This window comes from Epinephelus fuscoguttatus, linkage group LG19 (assembly GCF_011397635.1).
Source record: "Epinephelus fuscoguttatus linkage group LG19, E.fuscoguttatus.final_Chr_v1".
NCBI classification, from domain to species: Eukaryota; Metazoa; Chordata; class Actinopteri; order Perciformes; family Serranidae; genus Epinephelus; species Epinephelus fuscoguttatus.
This window is the reverse complement of record NC_064770.1, coordinates 1,627,165-1,651,664: the sequence shown is the minus strand read 5'-3', so window position 1 is coordinate 1,651,664 and position 24,500 is coordinate 1,627,165. Positions and strand designations below refer to the sequence as shown.

General features: G+C 39.8%; 1 protein-coding gene across 5 annotated transcripts in view; it reads left to right on the top strand.

Annotated features, from left to right (window-relative positions):
• The window catches only part of si:dkey-283b1.7 (von Willebrand factor C domain-containing protein 2-like), a 32,798-nt gene extending 9,187 nt beyond the window's left edge, over positions 1-23,611 (top strand). For 2 of the 5 annotated variants that reach the window (XM_049560327.1, XM_049560326.1), the window contains exon 3: positions 18,137-21,554. In XM_049560327.1, coding sequence (XP_049416284.1) covers positions 18,137-18,378 — 242 coding nt within the window. In that variant the 3' untranslated portion in view covers positions 18,379-21,554. Of the gene's footprint in view, positions 1-15,645; positions 15,712-16,029; positions 16,072-18,136; positions 21,555-22,670 lie in introns of those variants that run through there. The other 3 variants (XR_007447800.1, XM_049560323.1, XM_049560325.1) reach the window with 3 other exon arrangements.
• Positions 23,612-24,500: the final 889 nt, after the last annotated feature.

Here is a 24,500-nt window from a genome sequence, read left to right as displayed (position 1 = left end):
TGCTAACCTGTTTTCTACCATCAGCCATGAGAGGGAATCATGGATGCAGCTAATGTTTGATCTGGATGAGCAACCCAACACCAACTGTGCAGACTTATTTTGGGCAATCTGCAGCTTTCTGAGCTCACCTTTAGCAGCAGATGCCCAGACCACAGAACAACAGTCAAGGTGACATAATACTAAACTTTGCACAATCTGACACAAGAGGGGGTGAGCAACAAAAGAAGCACCAGCTGGAGATACCAACAGCTCTTCCCATCTTTAAGATGATTTGGTTAATATGATGACTAAAGGAAAGCCTGGAGTCCAACATTGCACCAAGAAGTTTGACACTCTCCACTTGTTCAACAGTCAAATTATATAACTTTAAATCCAGCTTTGGGCTACAAGATGTTTTGAACCTAATAAAATGTTTTTGTTTTGGGAATATTAAGAACTAATTTATTACAAAGGACCCAATCGTGCACTACTTGCTGTTCCATATTAAGGACATCATTAAGTTTCTTGCATGAAGAGGCCAAGAACGAAGAAGAAGAAAGAATGGTCGAGTAAATCAAAGGCAGCAGTTAAATCTAACAACACAGCCCCCACCATCAGAGAATTATCAATGGCTCTAAACCAGTCATCAGTCATTTTTATCATAGCAGTAGATGTGGAATGGCCAGTTCTGTATGCATGTTGATGTAACTGTTGTTCAGTCTCCTTCAGTCTGTGTTGTGTTGTGTGAAGTATGGACTGACACTCTTCGACTTTTGACTGTTTATTGCCTGAATACAGCATGAAAGTCCACTGGTCATTCACGTAGGCACAGCAATGTTAAGGCACAGCTCTGTAGAAAAGTTAGCAAATGTTAGCTTAGCTTAGGAGCTAAGGAAGCTAACTACAGTATAAACACTGACAAAATATAGACAGTTTGATACATTTAAGTGAGTACAATGCACAGGAGATGAAATACAACAGTTTTCCTTAATAAATTACTATCCAGATTGTCTACACCGGCTAGTTTGTCGCCAGAGAGAGAGCAGAGAAGTCTTTCCACCTTTCTGACTTTAACCTGGCGAAATTCAAAAGTGCATACTTTGTTTTTCATTATAATCAACAATTGATCCAGATCTTATAGCAACCTTTTTAGCAGCGTCTCTCTGTGTCATTAAATAAAGTATGGTCAATCCATGGGGCTCTTTTATGCTTGACTGCAAACTTTTTTAAAAGGAGCTTGCTTGTCTACAATCTTCATACACTTGGACATAAATAAAGTGAGTGCAGCCTCGGGGTCATCCTCATTATATACATCACTCCAATTTGTACTTGATATATCATTGATAAAGCAATCTGCATTAAATTTTTTACATGAACAAGTATGAATAATAGAGCCAGGGAGTTACTTTTGAGGTCAGCATTGTCCTCTTGAATGCCAGAAAAAATTAAATTATCTCTCATATTTCTGCACTGAATGGTCATTCAGCCAGAAGCAGGTCCCCCTCAGTTCCTTTCCATGGCTCTTCACCATTTCTTTCTGCTTGTAGTGTTCAAAATGAGCTATTATTGGCCGGTTTTTACCTTCTTGTGGTTTGCCCAGTCTATGAACTCTGGAAAAGGCAATTACTTCAACAACCTCAGAGGAAAATTTGAAGTGTTTGGACATGAATTCTCTCACCCTTTTTTCAAGGTCAGCATTGTCCTCTTGAATGCCAGAAAAAATTAAATTATCTCTCATATTTCTGCACTGAATGTCCAACAATGTTTCTTTCATACGATTGTTATCCTGCATGAGAGAGACTGAAGACTGTTGGACCTTATTCACTGCTTCTTTGAGAGTAACATTTTCCTTTCTTAAATCTTCCACCTGTTTTTGGCTGAATTCCAAGCTCGGATCTCCATTTGTAACAACTCAAGAATGTCCAGTTTGCTCACTCTTCACAGTTTTTGCTTGCCATTTCACCACTGGATTGACTGGATGGAGAAGTCCTCAGGCTGCAGAGCAGTAGATGGAGAAGGCCTCGGGCTGCAGAGCAGTGGATGGAGTAGGCCTCAGGCTGCAGAGCAGGATGGAGAAGGCCTCAGGCTGTCGTAGTCTGGCTGTTACTGGATGGACCTGGCTGGGCCAGAGAGCATAGCTGCTGCTGAATGGGCCTGGCTGGGCCAGAGAGCCTAGCTGCTGCTGGATGGGTCTGGCTGGGCCTGGCTGGGCCAGAGAGCCTAGCTGCTGCTGGATGGGCCTGGCTGGGCCAGAGAGCTTAGCTGCTGCTGGATCCAAAGATCTGATCAAAATCTCTGTTTGTGAACTACATCCATGGCTCTTCACTCCATAAAAGACTCATTTAACTTTGTTCAACATGTATAATATGTATAATGTATAATATTTCCAGAATAATTTTTTAGAGGACTGCTGCTGCTGCAAGGGGGAAACACATAGACTTGAGTCTAGGGCTGCTTGAAGTAAAACTTACTGTATGTGTTTATTTTAACAAATTCCCAATTTTATTGAATAAGTATTTACAGCTATCCCTAGTCTATCTACCACCCAATTAAATAAATAAGTAATAAACCCAGTTTATTTACAGTTTAACATTGGGGGGTAGTTGGACTGTAAATAAACTGGGTTTATTACTGTAAATAAGTAATAAACCCAGTTTATTTACAATCCAACTACCCCCCAATGTTAACACCTTTCCTCATCTATATACAGTACAGGCCAAAAGTTTGGACACACCTTCTCATTCAATGCGTTTTCTTTATTTTCATGACTATTTACATTGTAGATTCTCACTGAAGGCATCAAAACTATGAATGAACACATGTGGAGTTATGTACTTAACAAAAAAAGGTCAAATAACTGAAAACATGTTTTATATTCTAGTTTCTTCAAAATAGCCACCCTTTGCTCTGATTACTGCTTTGCACACTCTTGGCATTCTCTCCATGAGCTTCAAGAGGTAGTCACCTGAAATGGTTTCCACTTCACAGGTGTGCCTTATCAGGGTTAATTAGTGGAATTTCTTGCTTTATCAATGGGGTTGGGACCATCAGTTGTGTTGTGCAGAAGTCAGGTTAATACACAGCCGACAGCCCTGTTGGACAACTGTTAAAATTCATATTATGGCAAGAACCAATCAGCTAACTAAAAGAAAAACGAGTGGCCATCATTACTTTAAGAAATGAAGGTCAGTCAGTCGGAAAATTGCAAAAACTTTAAATGTGTCCCCAAATTGGAGTCGCATAAAAACCATCAAGCGCTACAGAAACTGGCACACATGAGGACCGACCCAGGAAAGGAAGACCAGAGTCACCTCTGCTTCTGAGGATAAGTTCATCCGAGTCACCAGCCTCAGAAATGGCAAGTTAACAGCAGCTCAGATCAGAGACCAGATGAATGCCACACAGAGTTCTAGCAGCAGACCCATCTCTAGAACAACTGTTAAGAGGAGACTGCGCGAATCAGGCCTTCATGGTCAAATAGCTGCTAGGACACCACTGCTAAGGAGAGGCAACAAGCAGAAGAGATTTGTTTGGGCCAAGAAACACAAGGAATGGACATTAGACCAGTGGAAATCTGTGCTTTGGTCTGATGAGTCCAAATTTGAGATCTTTGGTTCCAACCGCCGTGTCTTTGTGAGACACAGAAAAGGTGAACGGATGGATTCCACATGCCTGGTTCCCACTGTGAAGCATGGAGGAGGAGGTGTGATGGTGTGGGGGTGTTTTGCTGGTGACACTGTTGGAGATTTATTCAAAATTGAAGGGACACTGAACCAGCATGGCTACCACAGCATCCTGCAGCGACATGCCATCCCATCCGGTTTGCGTTTAGTTGGACGATCATTTATTTTTCAACAGGACAATGACCCCAAACACACCTCCAGGCTGTGTAAGGGCTATTTGACCAAGAAGGAGAGTGATGGAGTGCTGCGGCAGATGACCTGGCCTCCACAGTCACCGGACCTGAACCCAATCGAGATGGTTTGGGGTGAGCTGGACCGCAGAGTGAAGGCAAAGGGGCCAACAAGTGCTAAACGCCTCTGGGAACTCCTTCAAGACTGTTGGAAAACCATTTCAGGTGACTACCTCTTGAAGCTCATGGAGAGAATGCCAAGAGTGTGCAAAGCAGTAATCAGAGCAAAGGGTGGCTATTTTGAAGAAACTAGAATATAAAACATGTTTTCAGTTATTTCACCTTTTTTTGTTAAGTACATAACTCCACATGTGTTCATTCATAGTTTTGATGCCTTCAGTGAGAATCTACAATGTAAATAGTCATGAAAATAAAGAAAACGCATTGAATGAGAAGGTGTGTCCAAACTTTTGGCCTGTACTGTACATTATCCTGTAAATTAAAAAGACAATTAGTCACCTCACATTGAACAAATAGAAATAAGATCGTGTCATCAATTACCAAGTAGCCAATAACTTATCACTAAGAGGTTGCTGAGAAGAGCTTGTTGACAATGTAAAGCATCTCAAGCACAGCATGAGATAACTGCAAAAGATGAGATACAGTATTTTAGAAGTATGCACATGTCCAAATACTTTAAAGGTTTTGCCCTGCAGCAGCCACTCCCAAATTTCGCAATGCCACAGCCCATTTTGAAATCTGAAAAGCTTCAGTAGCACGCCCCGAACTTTAATCATAACTCTGATAAATACAAGAGACTAATCATAACCATGATGACATATGAGACATGTTCCAGTGTCATTTCAACAATTGTGGTGTAAGAATAACTCTTGATTTAAATACCACAGCTTTTTAAATTGGTTTTAATTAGGGATGCCCCGATACCATTTTTTTTTTTTCACACCGAGTACGAATACGAGTATTTTCATTTGTGTACTTGCAGATACCGAGTACCAATACGATACTTCCACCACAAAAATAACTAGGCTAAAAATGCAATAAATTGGAAGACAGGTTTTATTTGCTTCTCTGCAAGTTACAACAAATGATAATAAATTCAACAAAAATAAATAAAATGAGTATAAAATAACTAGCAGACATTTTAAACAAAAAATAAACATGTTCTGTGTAAACAAAAAGCCTCCACACTGGCACTGTCTTCACATTTAAGAAAATATCAATGACATTTGACAAAAATGTCAATAAAAACTTATTGCACAGTTAACTTAACATATCAATGAAACAATTGTACAGTCTCCAATCTGAATTAAATCAATTAAGCTATGAAGTACTGTCTCCAGCTTTCAGATAAAAAAAAAAAAAAGTGAATGAAGCTATTGGAGAGTCAATTAAACAAAATATCAAACTATTTCAGTCAGCATACTGACTCTTATGGCTCACCAGTGGGCAGTGCTGGAGAAGGTGTTATCTGTGTGTGGTCTCTGCACTAAGCCTTTTTTGGGAACATGAGAGGCAGGTTCTTTTTGATGAACAGAATCATCTCTGCATGTTCAGCAGTGAGCCTGTTTCTGCTTTCATTCACAATATGTGACACTGAGCTGAACAGCCTTTCCCTGTCAATGCTACTGCATGGTGCTGACAGGTATCTGCATGCCATTTTAGCCAGAGTAGGGAACCAGATTCTGTTAACCGCCCAGTATTGTAGTGGGTTCTCTTCCCGGGAAATCGTGGTCTCTCCAGGATATGTCTCTTGTGCAGTTGTGCAGTAGAACCTACTGCAGCTCTGGCCAGTGATGTTGATGCTTGCTCACCTGCAATTTCATCAAATATGCTGTCTAGACTGCTACTGGCCTGGTCACAGCGTTTTCTTGCAGGTGGTTCATTCAGGTCATGGTCTTCCTGCTGGTCCGCTTCTCCAGGAAACCTTTGCAGCTCAAGTGTCAGCATCTCTTTGGCATTTTCAGCGGTGGTGCTGGAGAAAAAACAATTCTTGTACCTATAACAGAGAGGGGAAAAGATTAGTTGACAATGGGTATGCTTGCCATTTTGGCTATGTCACAACACACCAAATTCTAAAAACTGGACCAGTTGGAAGCCACATCAGACCAAAAACCAGACACAGAGAACCACAGATTAAAAGAAGTAAAGCACAATTTATTTAAAATAGTGAAAAACACTTTCAGACTGGACTGCAGATGGCAACAGCAAAGCCTTCGGTCACCAGAGGGGGGCTGGTTGGCTCTATAAAGACATACAAAGAGTTAAAAACAGGTCCAGGCAAGTGGGTCACCATAAAATCAAAAGAGGTTAAAAGAGGCTCTGTTACCTCAGCGCTTTGGGTGAGAACTTGTGGTCCAGACCTTTGTGGCGATCCAGGGGCTGGTTATTAGATTCCTCCTGTTCAGCATGTCAATTGAGGTTCAGGCAGCTTGGTCCTTCCATAGCCTGCTGATCATAATGTGGAAATCCAAGGTGAGAGGGGGGAGGGAGAGCACACATGCAGCAGCTTACTTTCTGTTGGCCGGTTAGCCTGAGCTCCTTTTTTAGAGGGTTTTTCCAGGTGAGGAGAGGGTTCTTTTTGTCCTTCACAGCAGTGTCTTGTCCTTTGCCCAGCTCTGTCCTCTGTGAGCACTGAAACACAGCTTAAACACACACACACTCAGTCCACACTAATTAGTCAATGCCCTTCAGGTGTCACCTCACAGGGTGCATTCAAGTGCACTGCAAACTATAGGGAAATCCAAAGTTAAGGCTGGTTCAGGCTGTTTAGACAGGCTGTGGGCATTCCACACTGAGCACAGTTACATGCGCACAATAATCAGATAACTGGGAATAATCAGGTAATGGTAATAATCCGATTTGACACGTTTACGTGCACTTCAATAATCTGATAATCAGAAAAACCTGGTTTACATGATTCAGTCCGTCAGTTGGATTTCTCCTCAAGTACATGACATAAAACTCAAACTTCCTGTTACAGTAGGTACTCATATCCTTGAAAAACCTTGAAAAGTACGCAAGTCATATATTTGCAAAATAAAGCACTCATCATGCTGACAGCTTATATTCTTACAGTATGTTTGTTTTTATCATTAACAAATACATGTGAGAGCATTCTAATGTGTAGTTTTTCAATGTGGAGCCAATTTTACATACTTTGGGTAGATTTGGAGTAAAAGTACTGCAAAGAGCAATACTTTTAGTGTATGGTATATAAATTTGTCACACAAAGTGCATAACATATAAGTAAGATAAAATAAAAGTGACAATTTAAACACTGAGAATATAAAAATATATTCTTTTATGTAAAATCTTTATCTGAAAGGAAACAAAAGCTGTCAGATTAACGTAGTGGAGTAGAAAGTACAATATTTCCCTCTAAAATGTAGTGGAGTAGGAGTATAAAATAGCAAAACCCGAAAGAAACCAGATTAAAGGGTATACATGCACCGAATAATCTGACTATTGGGGAAAAAGCTAGGTGTGTTTATCTGATTTTTCATAATCAGATAATGGCTTTTATCTGATAAAGCCTATCGGATTATGCTGTTTACATGACCACTTGAATAATCAGGTAACTCCAGAAATCAGATAATGATCGGTTTACTAGTGTGCATGTAAATGCGCTCACTGTTTTAAGTCCAATTTCTTGACAGCCATAAAAGTAAAATGATCAAATTATTGATTAAATGAAAGTAAAATCCTAAAATGAACTTTTTAGCATGTCATCTGTCTCTCCCTCCCTCCCTCATTCTCTCTCTGTCTCTCTCTCTCTCTCTCTCTCTCTCTCTCTCTCTCTCACACACACACACACACACACACACATACACAGTGTCACACTCAGTCACACACAGGGTCAGACACACAGTTACAAGGACAGTCACTCAGTCACACACAGGGTCACACACACAGTTACAAGCACAGTCACACACAGTTACACTCAGTCACACACATGGTCACGCACAGTTACAAGCACAGTCACACAATCACACCCAGTTACACTCAGTCACACACAGGGTCACACACAGTTACAAGCACAGTCACACAATCACACCCAGTTACACTCAGTCACACACAGGGTCACACACAGTTACAAGCACAGTCACACAATCACACCCAGTTACACTCAGTCACACACAGGGTCACACCCAGTTACACTCAGTCACACACAGGGTCACACACAGTTACACTCAGTCACACACAGGGTCACACAAAGTTACAAGGACAGTCACACAATCACACACAGTTACACTCAGTCACACACAGGGTCACACACACAGTTACAAGCACAGTCACACACAGTTACACTCAGTCATACACATGGTCACACACAGTTACACAATCACACACAGTTACACACAGTTACACACAGAGGCACACACACACACACACACACCTGGGATCGAGCAGCGTTGCCATGGTGTAGAGAGGGTTTTCCTCCGCATCAGAGAATCTCTTCTTGACGGCTGCAGCCAAGGTTGCCTTCGTTGTTTTGATCTCATGGTCTTCATTGGTCTCCTTTGTTAGAAATCTGTGCAGCACAGTGACCACTGGAATGACGTCTGCGGCTGTGGCATCTGAAGAGCTCACTTTTCGAGTTAATTCCTCGAGCGGACCCAGAACAGATAGCACCTTCTCCAGCAGTGTCCACTGGTGGGCCATGAGAGTATTAGGGAGTCCATGTTCAGAGACAAATATTCCCAGAGCCAGTTTCAGTTCAACCAAGAAAATGTAAAATGTAAAATGTAAAATGTACTTTTCCAGTCGGTCTGTACGTCTTGCTGGAGTCGCTTGGCAGGCTGGTTGATCTCAAGTTCAACGTCCTCGAGGCGGGAATAGGCCAGAGCAGAGTCTTTGAAATGTCCAACTACTCTGCGCCCGGTTGCCACCGCATCAGCAACACTCCTCTGTGACAAAAGGCCTTTCTGAACCACCAGCTGGAGAGTGTGAGCAGTACAAGGTAGGCTGGGGAGTTCTGAAATCACTCATGGCCTTTATCATATTTTTAGCGTTGTCGCGGAGTACAACATGGACAGATGTTTTCGGAATTCCCCAGGTCTGAAGCATGTTATTGAAAGCACCCGCTATGGCTTGGCTGGTGTGCAAGCCCCAGAACAGCTTCACATGCAGTGTGACTTGATGACGAGTGAACTCATCATCATTAATCCACTGTGTGGTTAAACTAAGCAGAGACATTGGACAGACACTGCTCGTCCAAATGTCAGTTGTAAAACTGAAGGCTGAAACTCCGTGCACCAGGGCGCTAACATGTTTTTTTTACCTCGTCAAATACTTTTGGCAGCATAACATCCGTGATGTAATGGCGACCAGGAATCTCATATCGGGGCTCGAGTGCGCCGAGAAGACGGCAAAATCCTTCGTCTTCTACAACTGACAGTGGCTGGTCATCCAGAGTTATATAATGGGTTAGAGCCTCCGTTATTTTAACGGCCCGTGGGTTGTCTCTTGCCATTGTCTGTCGCTTTTGTAGAACCTGAGCTAATGTTGGCTGTTGCGGTCTTGCATTAGCATTAGCATTAGCAAACTCCATATACTCAGCTTTATGATGCGTCTTGAGATGTTTTATCAAGTTGCTGGTGTTAAACGACGTATTCTCCTTTCCTCCTCTTGACACCTTGGCAGCACATAGCTTGCAGTCTGCCTTGCTTCTGTCGTCGTCCTTTATCTTAAAATATGTCCACACTGCTGACATGCCGCTTGCTTGCCTGTAATGGTGCTGCCATTATTTGCATATTTTACATCACCTTTCAAGGCCCACCTGCAGGGCCTTCAGGGCTTCACTTCAATAATCACAGCCCTACAGGACTGTTTCACGTCAAAATTGCATTTAATGCACTGGCCAATGTACACATAAAAACCATAACATTATGTGTAACTATCATTTGCACAGCAATTCTGAAGCTACATGTAACAGATCAAATCATGAAAGCATGTCAACCAAATTTGGCTCTGTTTTGTTTCTTTTTACGTAAATGTTAAATCATGTGCATTAGGAATATTATTTGCAAAAAAATTGTTATTTGTTTGAGATTTAAAAAAAAAAAAAAAATTCCAAGCCAAATGCTGGCTACACAGTTTGTACATGACTGTTACTATATCATGAAAATTGCTAAGACTTTGAAATATGTTTGTGGGTTTCTATTCTACTTGTATTCTTATTTAAAACATCTGTGTGCATCAACAAGATACATGTTAACTTTTAAAATTTAAATATTTTTGTGACATTCTCTTTATGTATTCATTTAGAAAATCATATATAAATCACAAGCTATATTTATGAATCACACTGTCTTCATTGAGACTGATCTGACTTCTCTTCTGAGCAAAGTGAACAAAACAACTTTTCCTCTCAACAAAATTTCAGACCAGACACTGTGTTCCTATCACCATAATAACTCACTCATGTTACTCCCTCATGATTTTTTTGAAGGGCTGACACCTTGGATTTGTGAAAAAAAGGGACACTCGACCAAATGTTTGAGGCGCAGGGCTCGGCCATTATTACCAGTTCAGACTGACCAATGAACATGAAATTCAGACATAGGAGACCAGATTTGCCATCATTACATGTCCTTCTATGTGCCTGTATTTTATATTATTTTTTATATTAATGAAATAAACAAATCTGTGTGCCTAAATTCTTACATTTTTACATGTATCTCACCATAGCAAGTTGGAAGAAGACATATTCTGCCATATACGAAGAGGGGAGACTCTCTGGAATCTGGCAATATGAGAACCATGATGGTGGGACATTCTGTCACTTCACAGTTGTCCAAAACATGTGGTTTGTGCTAGGCGGACATTATTGCCAGTATTTTTTCATTATTGCAAGAAATTCCATTGATTCATTCACAAGTTAAAAATGTGTTTTATCTGAAAGAAACATGCAATGTTTACGTCTAAGATCATAGAAAAATAGTCAACCAAGTGCATTGATGTCCTCCAAGATACTGACTGATAACAAGATCTGTATAATGGATTGTAAAGAAATTCGTCAGGTTTTTGTTTTGTAGACAATTAATCTGGATTTATAGCGTGATGGGATGACAGCACAATGATGTGTGTGGTATCACTGGAAAGCTCTGCTCCTGCGCTTCCATGTGATATGCGTGACATTTCTGTGCGAGCCTGCATTCGCGGGTAAGCCATCCAAGAGTAATGTGTGTGCAGAGCTGTATGAAAGCTCTGTTATACATTATTTTAGTGTAACTTTATCATTTTTTTTCGCTGTGAAAACATTCGGAAAGCTACGATTCTGCTGTTTCACCTGGTATGCGTGGCTTCTCCTATGACGCATGGTCGCGGAGAAAAACCATAGAGAAGTGAATTTGGACGCACTATGCGTCATTCGGGCTCATAGGGTTAAATATAAATGGAAAAAATACAAATTAAAACATGATTGGATGTGCAAATATACTAAGTGAACCAAATTTCTTTCCAAACCCTATAGGCTAATTGACAGTGTACACAAATGTTTTCATAACTTTCCCTTGATGAAAAAAAAAAAAAAATCATGACATTGTATTCACACCTTAACTACACTAAATTAGAGGGTATTCAGTCTAATTCAAACAGCCCTAACACACACACATAGTGAGACACACATAATCACAATTACTTTGGTCAGTAGGCCTATTGAAACCACAGTTGTTGTATGAGTATGTTTTGACTTTGCAAACATAATGCATTTATTGAACATTTCTTGAAAAAAAAAAAAAACGACATAACATAAAACCACACACACAGAGAGATAGAGAGGTGCACACAACAACACGTGCATGCACAGTTAGCCACTCGGGCTTAGCCTCCTTTAGTTTGTCTGCTAGCTAACAGGTATTTTAGCTGTTAGCCTCATGCTTAGGGCTGTGCGGTATACCGGTTCATACTGAAAACCGGTATTTATTTTCGTTATGATATGAATTTTTCATATACCGCAATACCGGTGAAAAGCCCAAACAACGTCTGGAACGTGCGCGGCGGGAAAGTGTTTCAGCGGGGACCCATTTCACCGCTGCACGCCACTGGCGTGCTAGAGCCAGTGAGAGTGAGAGCATAGAGAAAAGTTTAGAGGCAAGAATGGCTGCCAGAGAGAGTCCTGAAACTGAACTGTACACGATGATCCAGAAGAACTCATACCAAAAAGAGCAGTGTTTCCCCTACATGCAACTAGCAGCGGCACACCGCCGCCGGGCTGCCAGATTTGTCCGGTGTCCTGTGCTAACTGATGACTTTACACATTATGATTGGCTTTATGGCAGTCACAAATCCTGATTGGTTGTAGCCATGGTTGTTGCTGGAAGTTTGAGGAAATGGTTGTAGAGAGTTTGAGGAGAGAAATAAAAATAATAAATTGAAAGTTTTCTCTTCAGCTGTATGCTGAATGAAGTATTAAAACATTAACCTGACAAGCGGCAAACAACAAGATCGGCTCGTTTCGGATTAGCCTTCTTTTAAGTTAGCATTAAGCTAACAGCTAGCGGCTAATAATAAAATGGCTAAAAAGAAGAGAAATGCATAAGAAACATAAGAAATTACTGTTAGATCGGCTCGGGTCGAAGGGCGTTTCACAAATCAATGTACAGTGTTTCACAAATCCAGGGTTAGTGTATCATACACTATATTTATGTGTAGGCTATCTGTATACAGTATGAAAAATAAATAACCATAACAGCATGTCATTGTAAGTTGGTGGTACGTGTTATTTTCAATATAGTGTCTCAATTCAACATAGAAATTAAAATTTTCCCGATCTTTCTCCATCCTTTTCGACTCGTTCGCCATCCTGCCACTAACGCTGTTTTCCCTCTCGCATAACGCTGTTTCTCTCGCATTCAAATGCAGCCACTCAGCCAGTGCCATTCGTCTACGCACCACTCAGCCAATGATAGTATGTCGCGTCATCAGAAGTTGCGGGACCCCAGACAAATCTGGCAGCCCGGACACATTCAGTACCTACAAAGGCACTAATGGAGCAGAGCCTATGTTGCGTTCAGGCGTTGTCACGTAAATAACAAATTCCAGCACTGAAATAGGCCATAGCACAACACAGCAGCAGGTCAAGTGGGCTGAACCCGAGCAAATTACTGTCAGATACCGTGAAACCGATATAATTAAAAAAAAAAAAACCTTATATAAAAATTTTGTTTGCCGCTTACCTAGCAAAGCTCAACAGACGACCAATTCAGAAGCATCCCTATATTTTCACTAACATTACAGTTTCTATAGCTGGCAAACAGGACACTGAGCTGATCGGTACTGTACTGTCCCTCTCTGTGTCTGACTCATCTTCTGAACCCCGGCACTGTGTGCGTGCGTTCCTCGACGTTCACGACATTCATGCAGGAACAGCTTTTGAACTTAAATCGATAAGAGCACATGAAAACTAGCTAAATCGAGCGAAAAAGTAAAACAATGTTATGTCCCTGTTTGCCTGAGTAACATAGCAGACATTGCCATTATATAGGCTAAGTTACTTGTTAGTGTCTAAAAACTCAAATGAGGCTTCATACAGCCACCACCTGCCAACTCCGACTTATAAGCTGAATGAAATATCTTCTCACCTTCATCAAGCTAAGTGCACACATGTCCATCTATGTTACAGCATGAACATTATTTCACATGAATCTATTAGGCCTACTTAAAAAAAAAAAAAAAAAAAAGACCGAAAACTTAACCAGAAAAGGATTTACACCCGCCATGCCAGTCCTGCGGTCTTAAGCAGAGGCAGAAAATGGTGGACAGTTCCTGCTTGGCAAGGTCAGACGTTGTGGTCTCCTGCGCATGCTTCCCAATTTAAACTTGTTCATTTTGGGTTGAAGGGTGGCACAGGTGGCCCAATTAATTAATTTTAGGTTACATTTGTTCAACATATTTGGGTTTTGACGGATTTAATATATTTTCATTAGGCAAACAATATTTGTCACCTCTAAGAGGAGCTTGAATCAATTTTTTGAGTGTGCGTAATTCTTCTATCAACCAACAACCAGTAATTTCCTCTGTTAATTCCATTAATGCCATTGATGTTGATCTGTTTGCTCTAAACCCATACTGACTGTCTGAGAGTAAATTATACTTTTCAATAAAATGATTCAACCTCCTATTAAACAGTTTTTCTAACATTTTAGAGAACTGGCAGAGTAATGATATAGGTCTCTAGTTGATGAACTGTTGTTTGTCCCCGGCTTTATATAATGGAATAACTTTCATTTTTTGTGTAAATGTACCTGCTGAGAATGATAGGTTACAGATGTAACTTAATGGGTTTGCAAATCTGTCAGTGACTTTCTTGATTAATGTCATATCAATTCTGTTCCAATCAGTAGATGTTTCATTCTTACATTTGTTTACTATATCTATGATTTCTTGTTTCCACAGCATAGATAGAGATTGAGCTTGGATTTCTTTCGATGTAGTTTTCAACAACCTACCTGTCTTTTGAATGTTTGTCCCTGATGTTTTCAGCCAACTTTGGTCCAACATTGACAAAAAAAATCATTAAACCCGACCTGTCCAGGGTGTACCCTGCCTCTCGCCCAGTGTCAGCAGGATAGGCTCCAGCCTCCATGTCAATCAATCAATCAATCAATTTTATTTATAAAGCCCAATATCACAAATCACAATTTGCCTCACAGGGCTTTACAGCATACGACATCCCTCTGTCCTTAAGACCCTCACAGCGGATAAGGAAAAACTCCCCAAAAAAACCCCTTTAACGGGGGAAAAAAAACGGTAGAAACCTCAGGAAGAGCAACTGAGGAGGGATCCCTCTTCCAGGACGGACAGACGTGCAATAGATGTCGTACAGAACAGATCAACATGATAAATTAACAGTAATCCATATGACACAGGGAGAGAGAGAGAGAGAGAGAGAGAGAGAGGGAGAGAGAGAGAGAGAGCGAGAGAGAGATATGCAGGTAATGACAGTATCTTACAACAACATTAATGGAAGTAATAATATTATAGTGACCCCCAACAGGATAAGTGCTTATGGAAAATGAATGAATGAATGAATGAATGAATGAATCCTTCTTGCATTACCCCATAATAGTAGTTTGTTTATTTTGGTATTTCTTGTATTTTTGTTCAGCCTCTTTGGTTCTATATTTTATAAATTGTCTATATAGAGTATTTTTCTTTCTGCAGGCATTTAGTGATCCCCTTGTGACCCATGGCCTGTTTGTAAGATTTTGTGCCATATTATATTGCTTTATTGGACAATTTTTGTCATACAGTGATTTAAATATTTTTTTTGAAAAGATTCATAAGCTATGTCAATATCTTTTTCTTCATGAAGGCTTTCCCAGTTTTGCGCTTGCAAATCCGCTCCAAATGCATTTATAGAATCTTCTGTTCTTAGTCTACTGTATTTGATTTTATGTTTCTCTTTCTTTTTTCCACAATCACAGTCATACATCACAAAAACAGGCAAATGATCACTGATATCATTTATCATCAATCCACTCCTTAAGCTGTTTTCCATATAATTAGTGAAAATGTTATCAATTACAGTGGCACAGTGTGTTGTTATTCTGCTAGGTTTGGTGATCAGTGGATATAAACTCATACTGTACATTATATCCATAAATTCATCAGTCATTTTGTGTTTGTTAAGATTTAACAGGTCTATGTAAAAATCATCACAGAGGAACATAATTTTCTGGTTGTTTTTAGCAAATATTCCCTCCATAATGTTTGTGAAGGTTTCAATGCTGGATCCTGGTGCCCAGTTCACACAACTGACAATCACATTTTTTTGCTTTTCCATGCAGATCTCTACAGAAATACATTCCATTACATCATCATTTGTGGTTGGCATGTTCTCTACCACCTTATGGGTAAGGTTATTATTACCGACATATAAGGCTACACCCCCTGCTTTTTTTAATTTTTCCTGTTCATGTAATAGAATTTGTATTCTTCTAACTTGAAGCCTGCTCCCTTAAGCCAGGTTTTGGATATAGCTATGACCTTAAATCATTTTCTGAATTGATTGAAATATTTTTTTATGTTATGGTAATTAGCATATAAACTTCTACTATTAAAGTGAATAATTGACATACCATGCTCAGATGTACGTTGCTGTTATTTTGTTCATCGTTGCAGTAGCAACATGTATTATTTAGATGTTGATGGTAATTCCTTTGTTTTTAAAGAAGGCCGTCACCTGATGCTCAAGGGACTCCAAGTCAGACTCGGTGGGTTCCCTGCTGTTTTCCGACCGTGTCACCGCCCTGGCATAGGAACACCTTAGTCTCCAGCCTGCTATGATCACGTTGTTAACGCTGGAGTACTGCTCCAGCCTGCCACGCTAGCTATCTTTGCTAGCAGCCAGCTTACCAACATTTGTCTTTCAGTCCGTTTTCCTTGCTCTATGTTGCTGTCCAAGCAGTTGTCAATGCCAGATTTCTCAATATGTATTGTCCAATGTCCGCAATCCAGAAGCATTGTGTTTCAAGGTTGTTTGCCTTGTCTGTCGACTGTCTGTCGACTGTCTGTCCCATCCTTATGAACACGATATCTTAAGAACACCCCGAGGGAATTTCTATAAATTTGACACAAACGTCCATTTGGACTACAGAATAAACTGATTAGAATTTTGTCGTCAAAGGTTAAGGTCAATGTGATCTCACAAAATATGTTTTTATATGCTAATTATGACAAAATGTGACATATAATATGATTATAAAATGATGTAGTGATGCCATTTTATACCAAAAAGGTCAAAGGTCAGCTTTACTGTTACATCATAATGTTCTGCATAAAACACTTAACTGGCCATTATTCAATGTCATATCTCAGGACCATATATTTGGTCAGATACTTAATTGGTGGCACTCATCTTAGATGTTCACCTTGAAATTGTGCTGATTTTATAGCTCTTCTGTGTATGAAGCATCCATCTTTTCACAGACATTTAAAATTTAAAATTGATTGGCATACAACCGTGGGGCGGTAATTCTATTTTTTTTTTTTCCACATAACTTTCAGTCTACAGCCTCACTTAATGTTGCATTCACTTCAGAGAAAAAAATCCATAAATAAAACACTGAAATATTATCACCTAATGACTTAAAACAAATAAAGCAGTAACCTATTTACACATTCAGCAGTTATGGAGCAACATTAGTATTTATTTGGACTTGTGTTTCTGGCCACCTGAAGAATCATATTCACTCAGTCTTAGTTCTGTGTTTGGTCTCTACCAACTCTGGAGAAATAATCTGTCTCTACAGCTGCTAAATGCTTTACCATGTTCTTAGTTTCTGACTTTGCCATCTAGAGAGGGTGGGGAGCGTTCAGTGGGTTTTAAGAGCTTTTAACTGGAAACAGTTGACTGCTGCAGTGAAAGGGCACTGATGACAGTGGTGAGACTGGACCAGATCATTAAAGCTAGGGAATATCAATCAAAAACTATGATACTACCGATTTAACAATTATGAATATAATATAAAAATAAGTTTACATATGTGGTTCAACATTATTATTCAACATATCCTGCTAGTTTTGTAATGACTGGACAAACAACTTCGGATTTATAGTTTAATTTGTGTTATGCCACCCCCATTTTTTGCATTTGTGGCACCCCCTTGTGGTCAATTTGGATGAAACTTGCAAGGTATGTTGTTAATATTTCTGTAGACATTTCCTGTAGGTTTTGTGATTATTTGCATAAGGGTTATGGAGTTAGGTTTATTTATGTGCTGAGCCACACATTCTCTAAAGCTGACCTGTATTGATACTGCTCCTGTCAGGGTTATTGAGGCCATATTTCTTGGGCAGCATTTGCACACAACTTCCAATCTTTGGAGTACATTTCATGGGTCTATGATGTACCATCTCACAGGAATTTGCTAAAAACAGTTGTGAGCGGGGTGTCGGTGGCTTAGTGGATAGAGCAGGCGCCCCATATACAAGGCTGTTGCTGCAGCGGCCCGAGTTCGACTCCAGCTTGTGGCCCTTTGCTGCATGTCACTCCCACTCTCTCTCCCTCTTTCATGCTTGACTGTCCTATCAATTAAAGACAAAATGCCCCTCAAAAATATCTTTAAAAAAAAAATCAGTTGTGAGGAAAAATGATAATAAATCAGCACAAAAAGAATAGGGTTTAAGCCCCTTGTCCTGGAACCCCTAAAAAACTATAGGTCTCCAGCAGCAGGTCACCGCTTTGATCCCTAATAATAATAATAATAATAATAATAATAATAATAATAAATGTTGTGAGAGTAACTTGCCCCTTCACTGCCTTTGCTGTCACTCTAGGTCCAAACTGCTTTGCTGGGAACAGGGTGATTCCAGCAGGGGAGCGTGTCAACATTGACGAGCAGACAGTATGCTACTGCACCTACCGGGATGGGACGTGGCACACCCATCCCCAGGCCACCTGTGAACGGCGCCCCCAGCCCAGCCCAACACCCAGCACCCACATCAAGCCCCCCGATGACAAGGATTTTAGCGGGAAAGCAGGGAGGCCGTTTATTCCCAGACTAGATGTGATACCATGAAGTGGAGTGTAAAATACCAATTTCATAGAGACAAAGCCAGTCAGCTCGTACAAATAAACTACTAACTAAAAGTTGTATGTATTAGTATCAGAATATCTAAATTTATATATATAATTGCCTGAAGAAATGTGGGATAATCTGCAGGGTTGTTGGTGTTGGAGGTGAAATTAGCAACATCCTAAAAAAAAAAGACTTTTTTTTCCATTTTCATATTCGCGCAATTTCCATTTTAATTCACTTATTCAATTGTCCCATATTTAAATACAGTGGCAGATTTACCAACAGTATTCTGAGTCATTTTTTTAAACAATTGCTCTTTGATTTCAGTAGATAAAAGTAGGCTTCTCATTTCCATCAATTTTGCCACCATAGACCTTTTTTAAGGCAGACATTTTGGCATGTCATAGTAGGAAAATCACTGGTGTAATTTTAAAATGAAATTTTGTTCATAGCTTTAGTTAGTATTGTTGAGTTGAGTTGATTGATGTCTAATTGCGGGGCTAATATGAAAGTCTTTCTGACACTACCGATATAGTTCCAATGGCTCCTTGTTTAAGTATGCTGATGATATGGCCATAGTTGGTGTTTTACAGAAAACACATTCAATCAATCAATTTCAAGCAATCAGTTTTATTTATAAAGCCCAATATCACAAATCACAATTTGACTCAGAGGGCTTTACAGCATACAACATCCTTCTATCCTTTGGACCCTCACAGCGGATAAGGAAAAACTCCCCAAAAAAACCCATCAGGTGAAGCTGCCTATCTGGCCCACACTAAGGCCCTTCAAGCATGGTGTCGCACAAGGTAGAAATTAATGTAGCCAAGATTAAAGTATTAATTATTTGCATAAATCAAGATCTGAACACAGAGGCAGTATGTCTTGATGGCCAACATGTTGAAACTGTAGAAAACTTTAAATACCTTGGTACACTTCAGGTGAGCTTCTCTGGAAATACTGAGTGTAGTTTAAAGAAATGCTCACAGCAACTTCTAAGGAACCTTAGTGGCCTCGGTGTTAGACAGCATATTTCAGAACTAGTGTACAAAACTAAGATTGAGTGTTTCAACTTTTTACCTTTCTGTCTAGTATGGTCACCAGAACTGCACATCTAAGAATAAACTCTTTAGGGTTGTGTCAATGGCAGGCAAAATAGCTGCCTAGCCACAAAAGCCCTTGACACAAACAAGAGGATTAAAGTAGGTAGTATCTTAGCAGTTAGCTCTCATCCTCTCTTCAGCCAGTTTAAGCTCGAGAGCTCCAGGAGTTGCTATAGAGTCCCTCCGGCAACTAAAAATGTAGTCAAGACGTCCTTTATCTCAAATGGCATCAACATTCTTCAGTCAGCAAGTGACTGATGAATTTTAAACCACAGACAGACACTGACATGAACTCATTTAATGTGTAAAGTAATGTCCTTGTCTATATGTCTGTTTTACTTATTGCTTGCCTTTTTCTTTCTTAAGTTTCTCTCCTGAGTCTGGTGGGCTGAGGACAGAATTTCCACCTTGATGTATGATGAAGATGTATTCTATTCTATTATATGAAAAAAAAAGTTTCAAGTAATTTAAGTTACCGTTAAGTTTGCCCCAATTTGCAGTTGGACATTGACACACCCACAAAACCTATAACAAGAGCTCTTGTGCTGCATGTAAATTATTAAATACTTCTCAGTCTATTATGAACATATTTACAGCCAGCAGATGTGTCAAAATGTGACTTTTTTCACAGGCTGTGTCAAATTATGGACATAGCTTCCATGATGTCACACACTTGTTTGTGGACTCCTGTTTGAAGCATTGATTTTAGCATCTTGGCCATCACCATCTTTAGCTGGAATCAACCATATCTGGATGAGGAAGTGGAGGTGTGGAGGAGTGAGGAGTGAATCTGACTGAGAACTGCTGGGAACAAGAGGTGAGGCCCCACAGACAGCCTTTCATTCAAAACTACCACACCCTTAATTATGCCTAACTGTAAGCCTGAATAAAATGTTTTAAAAATGCCTATCAAAGTTATGTCCTCAGTTTCTGTCAACTCCATCATATTTTTTCATAATTCTAACTAAATCAGGCAATAGCATGGTTAGCAAAATCCTTGAGGACACCTTTTAATCTTCCTGACTGTGCTGAATGCAGCACTACCAAATATGCTCTGTTAAGTTTTACAGTTTTTTAAGTTTTTTTTAATATTTTAGAAAAATGTTGATATTCCTACGGTCACAGCTGGAACATGTCAACACTGTCTCTCCATTATGATGATTTTTTTTTAAAACAGTAGTGAATCGAATTTAGACATGTTAGCGAGGTTACTGAGACAGCTAGCAAGCAAGGAAAACCCAGGTAGCTGCAGTGTACAACTCCTGTTTTGGCGGGAAAATACATTCCCTTTTGCCAACTCTGTGACGGAGTTGACGGAGTTGACAAATCCACCTATAACCTCTAAATGTGTGAATATAATATTATCTGTGAACAGGGCTGTTTCAAGACCAGCCACCCTCCTCCCCTGACAAGTAAAGAACAGTCCCTTCATAAGTAAAGAACAGTCCCTAAAGTGCGGTGAGGTTTGTGGACCGTTACCTGCCACAAAGAGAGAAAGCTGGAAAGCTGAAATGTGAAAGGCTCGTTTCTCCTCTGACACATCACATACCTGTGTGCTGCCACAGCTCAGCTGTTCAGGTATTTCTGGGCAGTCATGAAAGCAGCATATTGAGTGCCAGGTTGCCAGCGCGCGACGTTGTTGGACGGCGCATGGACACTCACCCTCTTGAGATTGGACTTTGAACTTATCTCACAGTAGTGGTACCGTGAGGTACCATAGTACTACGATACTCCAACAATGCCAGTGCAGGTGGCAACCAATCATGCGGGACATGGTCTCAATATGCGTGACGCGTGAAAAGAGAAAGAAATGCTGTGCAATCCCGCACAATGCGGGGTGTCTGGTCACTCTACTTAGCCACTTGCAAGCAGCAGCTAGTAGGGGGCCCCATTAGGGGGGATTCCAACGTGTTGTCGTTGTTGCAGTGTCTATAGGGGTTCCATCATATTGTCATTGATGCAGACCAATGTCAGCCGTCTCTGGGGGCCCCCTTCCAGCTCGGGGCCCCAGGCAATTGCCTAGTTTGCCTGTCCGGTTGCGACGGCCCTGTCTGTGAACATAATAAAGGTTTATTTCAGGGATTATATATATATATATATATATATATGTATGTATATACTGTATATATACTGTATATACATATACATATATATACTGTATATATATATATATATATAAATATATATATATATATATTAAATTACATAATTTAAACTCGTACCAGATACCCTACACTTCTGACATGTAGAGTATGGACAAGCTTTGTGGCCTACTGATTATAATGTAATGAGAACGCAATGAGCCCTTCACCTGAGGAATAAGTGCAAAATACCTGAAGTATCCAAAGAGCACCTGTATTGTGACCAACAGAAGGACCCAGCAGCACTTCCACATCTGTTGTCTTCATGATTATAATGTAACTTTCCCAGCATTTATATTATGTAATTATAAATAAATTGAAGCCAGTATTTCGATTTTAGCAACATATAGAATCAATCATTTTGAGCAGTATTGTTGTTTAGGAATGTCAATTTAATTATTGGTGGAGGAGAAGGAGGGGCCCTATGCTCCATCACTGTTTTTTAGATAGTTGTAAACAGTGTAATTTACAGGATGTTTGCTTACTGTTACTTATGTTATTTATGTTCAGTAAAAGAGAAAAATAGTTTGTTCTTCATCTATTGTCACCTCAATATGTTTAAAATCATATTTGTTTATTAATCAGTAATGCACAGAAGTTCTTTGTCAATACCGTCAGTTCAGATGTATGTTTTTGTTGATTTTTGAAAAAAATGTTAATTATTTTTATAGTTAATGTTGCTTATGTAATAAAGGGTTATCTAATCTACATCATCGTATGTATTATTTATCTAAGGAAATTGTTTTTATGGTATTAAAATTAAAAACAAAGATTGAAAGATTGATTCTTTTGGACTGGAAGAATTAAAATTGTAGACTTTTTAGTGGTTCTGACGGAGCTGACACAAATGAAGCTCTAAAGTGAAACATGTTTATTTTTTTAAAAAGTCTTTTTATTTAGAACCTTTTCCTTTACATAGTTAAATAGTTAAGACTTTTTTTCTACAGACATATCCAATTCCAATAAATATAGTGTGCATTTTTTAAAAAAGATTTTTAAAACCTGTTATGTCCCTTATCTCAAGAATAGGAACTGCTGAGAACAAGAGGTGAGGCCCCACAGACAGCCTTTCACTCAAAGCTACCACACCCTTAATTATGCCTAACTGTAAGCCTGAATAAAATGTATATATATACATGCATTAACAGCACATGTGCAGTTGTTATAAATGGGGAAATTAGCTATAAAGACCAAACCTGTTTTTCTGAAGTTTCGGGCACTTCGATATTAGCTTCATTTTTCAGCTCTGCGGGTCGAGTAACGAGCCCATTTAAATTTCAGTAATTGTAATTGCGTTATTTATTTGAAAAAGTAAAAAGTAACATTTCTATTTACTGCCAAAAGTACATAGGGGAATTACAATATGCAACAGAGATACAGGTGAGAGAACACTGCATGCTTGGGTCTATAGACTGTACATAAAGATGGACGGATAAGGCAACTGCCATTTTGAGCCAGTGACATCATTTGGAGTCTGTGCAGCAGCGATCTTTGTGGGTGTTGAGTTCCCATGCATACACCCTTCAGACCAGTGAGCAGCGTCATTGATTGCAAGCACACTGATTGGCACACACAGCTGTCAGTCATAATGTAAAATCCCCTCTTTATAGCATCAAGTAACTAGTTAAAACCAAACTTATCAGAAAAACCAACACTTCAACAAACAGCAGCATAATAAAAACTACCTTAAAAGACAGAAAACATCTTTGAGAAAAATTGATGTGTACCTTAAACAGGCAACAGATAGCATCCTTTCCTGAATATATCATTATGAAAATAATGTGGGTTGCACAGAGTAGTGGCCACAGTAAAATCAGACTATCAGCTTCAGTTCATGTTCACCAGCAGAGGGCGGTATTTATGTTTCTGTCCTTTTTGGCCCACTGTAGTTTTGAGTCTTTTTGACCATCCGCAGCCACCGTAGTTCACAGTTTGTTTTGTGCATAGACATATATACATGTATATATATCTATGAAAAATAGGCTACATGCCAAGCAGTCACTGGTGCGCGGAGTGGAGTCCACGCCTCCGCGGAGTCCGTTCCGCGTATGTTCTGCCCGAGTATGTTCGGGCCTTTATTAGGCTAATTCTTTATCGAGATAACAAAGACTGTTATCTCGTGATAACGACTTAATTAATTCGTTATCTCGAGATGACAAAGATTGTTATTTCGTGATAACGATTTATTAATTCGTTATGTCGAGATAACAAAGATTGTTTTCTCTTGATAATTGTCAAGTCTGATGATTGCGTGCTGGTTAATGTGATCGTCCTGATTTCAGCCTACAAGATTTTCACCTCCCTGGTGTCCCAGGGAGGTGAAAATGGCAGATCACATTATTGATCAACGCATCAGGATGTAGGCTACTTCAGTCAAGGTCTAACACAGGCAGAAATTGTAGCTATTGTGTCTTTCTGTTAGGCATTCAGATTAGTCCTCATCATTTAAGGAGAAGACTAGTGTGGTTTCAACTTCACAGGCGACGGTTAAGTGATCCTGCTCATCGACGGGAAATCACACCATTTGCTATATGTGACGTACATGCCCTTATTTGGATAACACATCGTGGTATTCCCCACACATAAAGCCTATTGACAGCGTAATGCGCTCTGGCTGCAGATGTACTAAGCATTAATCCGTTCTTGCAGCACATCTACAGAAAGTATTTTGTTAGAGACAAACCATCCATCTGTCTGTCATCTCACCTGTTTGGCCTGCCTTGACCAGCGAATTCATCAGCTTGTAATAATTCGCCAACAGCAGAAACTGAAGCTTATGTCACAACGCTACTGTTACAAGTCACGGGAGGCACAGGTTCACGGTGCCTGGGGAATACCCATGGACGTTGGAACTATTTTCTGAGAGGGGGTGCGGGAT